At 46.0% G+C, this 7,232-nt stretch overlaps 1 protein-coding gene across 3 annotated transcripts in view; it reads left to right on the top strand.

The window, feature by feature from the left end:
* The window catches only part of E2F6 (E2F transcription factor 6), a 17,913-nt gene that overhangs the window by 3,682 nt on the left and 6,999 nt on the right, over nucleotides 1–7,232 (top strand). For 2 of the 3 annotated variants that reach the window (XM_011365129.2, XM_011365130.2), the window contains exon 2: nucleotides 4,554–4,608. The exons of the other annotated variant lie outside the window; for it this stretch is intronic. In XM_011365129.2, the coding sequence (XP_011363431.1) occupies nucleotides 4,554–4,608 (55 nt within the window). The remainder of the gene's footprint in view (nucleotides 1–4,553; nucleotides 4,609–7,232) is intronic. 3 annotated transcript variants of the gene reach the window in all.

The following is a 7,232-nucleotide window of genomic DNA, read 5'->3' as shown; positions in this document are numbered from 1 at the left end:
AAGATGCCGAAAAAGCCAGAAATATGTGTCCTGTGTAGGAGCCACCTTGAAAAGGCCTTATCTGGGACAATTTAAGCCTCAGAATAACAGGTTTTGACTTCACTGACTAGAATGAGAATCCAGGCTGTCAGCACAGCTCCTCGGGTGCAGGGTGACACCAGCGACACAAGGTACCTGACCCCACCCTCCGACACAGTACACACCGGGGACAGACGTCGGAAGGCGGCTGCGCCGCACGTTCCCGCTGGCAGGGGATGGAGGTGGGAGTCCCAGGGCAGCAGCCGGTCCACAGCGCTTCTGAAATCCAGGCCGGTCAGCGTGGGGCTCTGCCGACCATGCGTCAAGGCCTGGGGCGGACTCCACGCCCAGCTCTGCCCCTGGCTTCTCGGTTAACCGTCTGGGTCTTCCTTTCTTTTTCGTGACAGGAAATACTGAGTTGTAGCTGAGTCCTTTTTTTCGCCTGCTTCCTGTCAGTAGAATTTTGGGTATCCAGTTTTAATGTGAACCGTTTCTGTCCCTTTTAGTCCAAGCTGGCAGTGTTCTCGCTGACAGTTTTCGCGGAAACTGTGTTGGATTCGCTCCTGTGAATCTTGTTGTGGTTCACTCGGTACACGAGAGGCCCACGCACAGGTTCTTCATGGTAAACCCGTCTGTACCTGGGCTCCTGTTGGGATGGCGGAGGGACAGTGCCCGGAGGCTTCCTAGATCTGTCGGGCTCATCCTTATCCTCTTTCAGAGGCCTTTTGTGTGACCGAATAGTACTCAGAGGTGCCATCTCTCATCTCCCTGAGGTGTTAGCCGGTCGCGCCCCCACCTTCATCTGGAGGCTGTGTTCTTCCCGCAGTGCCTTTGATTTGGTCTTTTTCCGAAGTCATTCAATTTCGGCTTCTGGAGAGGCTGAGAATTTTTAAAGCCACCAAGCCCTGGCTTTGTGTTTGCTTGTGTGTTTAAAAGCTCTTTCCTCAGTTTCTCCCTCTCACATTTTACTGTGAACTGCAGGAGAAGCCAGGTGCCACTGGCACCCCTTTGCGTGGGATTCTGCTTAGTTAGACTCCTCGTCTGTCGATGGCTTCTGCCATCCACATAGCTGCAGTTGACAGTGTCGCTAAGTCCTCTATCTTACCAGAACCAGCTTCCCCCTCACTCCTGGTTCTGATAACATGTTCCTTTGAACCCCTCGCTGTCAGCAAGTGTCCTCAAAGTCTGTATTTCTGCTGACAGTCTCTTTCAAGACCGCTTAGTCGCGAACAGACTGGTAATTGCATGTGGTTGTGTGAGGGGTACCCTTGAGGTACATGCTGAATCATTAGGGGTCCACAGTTTACCCTCAGATGATTCAAGGAGAACAGCATTCACGTGTACAGTATTATTTCTTATTTCTGCACCTTTTCTGAAGACGGAGATCATTTAAAAGGAAAAATGGGTGTCCTCAAAGGAGCTCAGGTATCCGTCTCTGGCTTCTGTTGTTCCTCAGCGCCAGTGGGGGCCCCACTCCACCCCGTGTCTAGTCTGGGCAAGGGTCCATACGGAGGTGGCAGCCCGGTCATTCTCCCTCCAGGATGAGGGGGCGAGGCACATGGCTCTGATCTGAGGGGCCTGAGTGACTTGGGGCCAAGTGCACGGTGGCATTTCATGTACTCTTCTTTTGTTTTTAATAGCTCGCTGCCTTTTGTATGAGGAAACCTTTATTTTGATTTTAAAGTCACTTAAAAGGAGCGGTCCCATCTAGCCCCATCTGCTCCTGAAGAGCTCCTAGCCTACCTGCCGAATGCAGGTCACCAGAGTTCCAGGAGCTGAGAAGGCTGGCCGGGGGAGTAGGGCCGGGTCTCCTCAGGCGAGGAGTGTTTATTAGGAAGCAGAAAGCAGAAAGCAGAAAGCGAGGCTTTGTGATCTTGCAGTTCACTACGGTGTGCCCAAGAGGGAGTCTCCACCCTGTGTCCTTGTGTCTGTCACAACTCATTGTTTCATAGTGCTAGGTTCTTCATCAGTTAAAGCCACCTATGACAAGGGACTATTTCAGTCTCTGTACAGAGTTTAACAAGTATTTACCAAGTGCCTGAATGTGCCAGGCACTGTTCTGGTTCAGAAAGGAAAACAATAATATGTGCTTGCATAGGATTTTACGGTTTACAGGATTTTTCCACTTCATAGTAGCTTGGAAAATGTAAAGTTGTATCACTGCACCACGTTGCAGACAAAGGTCGGCATCTCCCAGCATCTGGGAAGTCACATCACTGGTCCCCTGAACCCAGTCTTGAACCAAGAGCTGCTTTGAATATAAAGATGAATGTGTCATCACTGTGGGCACTTGGGAAATCTCCAGGATTGTAGACCTCCAGGGTTTATTCATATTGGGATGTCTATCCCTGAGGGGGCCGTGATGCCACTGTGATTCCACCAAGATAAAGAGAGAACTGTTTTTATATTCAAGGAAAAAAAATGAATGGGTGTCGTTGCAGTCTGTTTTCCCCACTCCTAGGTAGAGCCAGTACGTGGTGGGAAGGAAAGTCACACCTCCCCTGTTATGCCTGACTGAGGTGTATCCCTGCGCCAGCCTGTGAATAGCAGCAGTGTAGATAAGGAGGCAGAAGGAGAGGTGTACAGAGCAGGAAAAGTGCGCTTCTAGAACACGTGGAGAGCAGATAGTGAGGCGGCCTAGTCGGAAGCCGTAAGTACTGTGACGTAGGACTGGGCCCTGCTGCGCTCAAGAACAGAAGTCTGTTTGCAACGAGGCGCCCGTGAGCCCTGCTGTCTTAACCCCTTCTGCCCATGTCCTCAGGACTGCACTGACAGTCGTGCACATTGACCCTGACCTTATCGCAGTTGAGGTAGTATGCCTCAGATACCTGAGCACCAGATCACGGACCGACTGGGAAACTCAAACGGACGTTAACGTATATAACAAGTCAGGGCATCTGTTTATGTGTGTTTCAAGTCAGTGTGATGAGGATGGATTTTTTCCATTCAGGAATCTCACTACAGTAGTTAGACTGTCTCATACTACATTGGCAGAAGGGTTAAATGTAAAAATGGCAGTGACGGTTGGTCACACTCTTCCCGTGTTTGACTTTAATGGGACCGCCCTTCAGGGTTTCGTTGTGGGACACCATGTTTGAAAGTCACTGTTGTCAGCACTGTTTAAGAGAGCTAGCCAGACATAGTCCCTGCCCCCAGACAAGCATTTCCAGCTCTGGTTTTGCACAGCCCAGCAGGTCTGTGTTTTCCTTTAAATTCTAACAACTAATTTTATGGAAGAATCTATTTCAGTGGAGTTATTCCATATCAAGGAAACTTGCTAATAATCTGTCATCTTGTCATGGAGGATAGGGAGGTCATTGTGCCAAGGATTTGTAACACTGATAAACAGACAGCTCCTTAGCTACTCCTCTTGTCTCCAGGCTTCCCCATTCCCCGATCTCCTTGCTATATTTCTCCCTTGCTTATATTCCTAAACCCTGAGCTTGAATGCGTTCAGAAATCTGTGATCAGTCTCCACTACTTATGACAGTCTAAACTTCTTGCGTGGCTTTCATGGTCCTCGACGTTGAGCGTGGTTGTAGCATGCCCCTGAAGCCTTGTCCCTCAGGGTTCAGCCGCGGGTCCCCTCCCTGGGAATCCCATGATGTCCCTCTCAGGGCACATCCATAGTAGTACTGTCGAGTCTCCTCGTAGAACACCTGATGAGATTCACTCGCCTCAGTTGTGCTAGAGCCAGTTTGGGGGCCGGATTTTTCACTTAGACCACAGCTGAGCCTGGTCACAGCCTGTCTGGAGGCATCCGACCCCATTATGTTTCGTTCTAAGCATGAGGCTAATGTTGGTTTCTGTTTACACGGCTTTATCTAAAGGATTTATTTATTTTTTGCAAAAACAATTTTTAAGCATATTGCAAATGTTACCAGTTTATGTAAACTTTCTTAGCCTCTAAATAGCTCATGAAATGGTGAGCATTGATAATGGAGCTACTACTATTTTCCCAGTGTTTTCAGGAAGTTAAAAGAAGCTTTTTGTCAAAATACCAAAGTTTCTATTGTGTAGCGTGCATTTTTTTCCATCATGAGAAATGCTGCTCTTTTTACATTAACTGTAGGGAATGCATGGCTGCTTGTGAAATTTTGTGAGCAAAGTTTTTGAAGCCACTTAAATAGCGAGAGGCAGGCATTTATTTGTTTAGACAGATCTTACACCTCCACTGAGCTTTCCAGAGTCAAGGGCAGTGTCCTAATCATCATCGTATTTCTTTTTGTCCTCAGTACCTGATGCAGTCAATAAATTGATGTCTGTTCAGTAATCGGATGCCATATTCGTATTTTTTCTCCCTCACCCTTCCCCCCCACCCCCTTCTCTAACAACTTTAGAAATTTAAGTCTAAGAACATTATCAGGTGTGCTTGCAGTTAGGGTAGACATAGTCTGGAAAAAGGACTGGTTTTCTCACACCCAGATTATTCCATGGTGAAAAAAAAAAAGCTATATATTATCCAGTAAAATGCTGTTCATTTGCATTGTTGTTTTTAAATTGCTAAGTTAAATTCTGTGTCTTCTTTTTTCCAGCCATCAAAAATAAGGATTAATTTAGAAGAAAATGTACAATATGTGTCCATGAGAAGTAAGTTGATTCTTGACTAGGTTTCAGGTGTTGTAGTTTGAACTTCCTTTATTCCTTTATTAAATTATCAGTAGTTTGAATGATTTAAATGATTTATTTTAAATGTACATGAGTTGGTGAGAAACTGTTTGTAAATAGTTTGCCGTGCGTCAGTGTCCAGAGTCAGTCAGAGGAGCTGGAACGCCCGCTCCTCTAGTCCCCCGTCCCTCGGAAGCCCTTATGCTGGAAGTCCTCACCCCGTCTCTGATTTCTCCTTAATTGGGTCTTGATCTCGTGGGATGCATAGTGCATACATGCCCACGTGTAAATCTTAACTTCTCCTCAGCCCCTGCCACAGTCTCACCTGCATAGTTGGTCCCCAAGTTTTACCTTTGGAGTGCTCCTACGCCTGTCCCTTACCACCGACCTAAAATAATGTCTGACATTTATCGAGCTCATACGGTGCCTGCACCTGAGCTCTTTGCATGGATTATCACAGCAGCCCTTCAAAATGTAGTTATGGATTATTGTTCATATTTCACAGATGAGTACACCGAGGCCCAGAGAGGCTCAGTAACTGGCTCAGGGTTCAGCCCCACACCTTTCTGACTTGAGCCCACAGTCTTAACTACCATCTTGGACCTCTCTTCCAGGTCCTCACTTTCTCAGATGGAGGGCGCGGGATCGTGTTGGCTGCTCCAGGCTCTTCCAGCAGCCGCTCCCCGTCTGTTGCCAGTGTGATTCTTCTAATTCAGGAATGAGATTATGATACCACTTAACCGAAAACTCCTCAGGGATGCTCTGTTACCTTAGAGACAACCCTGACTCCCCATTTATTTGGTTTTATTTATTTGTGTTAAATTTATAAGGCACCTTATATCTTTGAAAGAAACATGGCAGTAGGGACTGGACAGACAGACAGGGCCCTGGAGGCCAGCGTTTCTTGTTTCCCTTTGCAGCCTTGTCCTCCAGCCACTCTATGCCCATCTATTGCTAAAACCGTACTAGCCGTGGACTCCCTGAAGGGGCCATGATCTCAGATGCCACGCTGTCATTTGACATGTGCCCTCTGCTTCGTTTAAGCCTCTGGCCCTCCATCAGTGGGAGAGCACCTTCCCGTTCATGTCCCTAGTCCGTGTTCTCAGCAACCCCCATGAGGACACCTTCCCCGTTTCCCACTACAGTTAAGGTTTGATTTCATCTTCTAAAGTGACTTTGAATACCTCTTGAAGCACTTTCTCAGAGTATAGTAATAGAATTTCCTTCCTAAACTGTGGAACGTGGTCTAGTTTGAAGACCTTTTCAATCGTTACATTTCTCAGCAACTATCATGTTATAGGTGTTCAATTAATATGTTCTTTACAAAATGACTAACGTGATAGGACTCTACTTACCCTAAGCTTATAAGACCATGTCCTGTTAGTAACTTAGTATAATTAAATGTATGCTTTTTAAAGTTAGAATTTCTCATTTGTAATCTTCCAGGGTTTATTGTAGAATTGTGGCTTTCTTCTACCTCCAGTTTAAAAAAGAATCACCCTTGTTTAGTCTTGTTTAATCTTAAGTATAAGACCCATCTTCTGTGAAGACATTTATGCTGTAAGATAGTACTTTTGTTCTTGGAATAATCACCAGTGGTCTTTAACCTGAATGCTGCATTGCAGAGGTTCTGGATAAGGGCATTTGTGAAGATAGGGTGAGAGTGAGTGAAGATAGGGTGAGGGTTTCTTTTGGAGCATGCCAACTGTGGCATGCTGCGGGAGTAGAGAGGAAGGGGAATCGTACACTCCACGCTAGGAGGACAGCTGAGTTATTCGCAAGTTCATTTCTTCTGCACACCAAACCGTAAGGACTTTTTTTTTTTTTTTTTTTTGGTATCAAATCGGGAAAGATGAAAAGAATGATAATATTTACTTCTGGCAAGGCCTGAGATGAGGCCCTCATACACTGCGCAAAATTGGTAGAATCCACAGCCTGGAGAGCAGGTTTAGCAATACGTACCAAAATTTCTTTAAAAATGCCCTTTTACTCAGCAATTCCAGATCTTAGAATTTATCTAAAGGAAATAAAGAAGCGTACAGAAGTTTAAACAAGGAAATTTGTTAAAGTCTTGTGCAAAGTTGTGCAGTCATAGGCAATCTAAATTTCCAGTACTGGGTAAGTTAGTATATGTTACATGCAGGCAAATATTATGCAGTCGTTAAGGAAAAAAGACCCTTTTTTCCTCGTTTTATTGAGAAGTAACTGGCATTCGTCACTGTATAAATTCAGGGTGCGCAGCAGGATGGCTTTACCTATGACCTGAAGCGATTCCCGCGGTAGGTCCAGTTAGCATCCGCCACCACACAGATGCAGCAAAGGGGAAGCAACAGCTTCTCGTGACGAGAACTCGCAGGGTCTGCAGTCTTGACCTCTCACGCCAGCCGTCCAGCAGCGTTGCGTCGTCGGCATGCTGCACGCCACATTTCCAGCAGAAATACATTTGTTGACCAGTCGGGATGTTCACAGTGTTGAGTTAAAAACAGCATGTTAAAAAATAGGATATTCCTGTTTTTGTTTTCAGAAGTTATATATACATATTGGCACAAATGTGTATGTGTGGAGGGGGCAGAGTATGTATGAAAAACCAAAATCATCATATTGGG

This window comes from Pteropus vampyrus, unplaced genomic scaffold (assembly GCF_000151845.1).
Source record: "Pteropus vampyrus isolate Shadow unplaced genomic scaffold, Pvam_2.0 Scaffold105, whole genome shotgun sequence".
In the NCBI taxonomy this organism is placed as follows: Eukaryota; Metazoa; Chordata; class Mammalia; order Chiroptera; family Pteropodidae; genus Pteropus; species Pteropus vampyrus.
The sequence above is the reverse complement of the archived record's forward strand: the minus strand, read 5'-3'. Positions and strand labels throughout refer to the sequence as shown.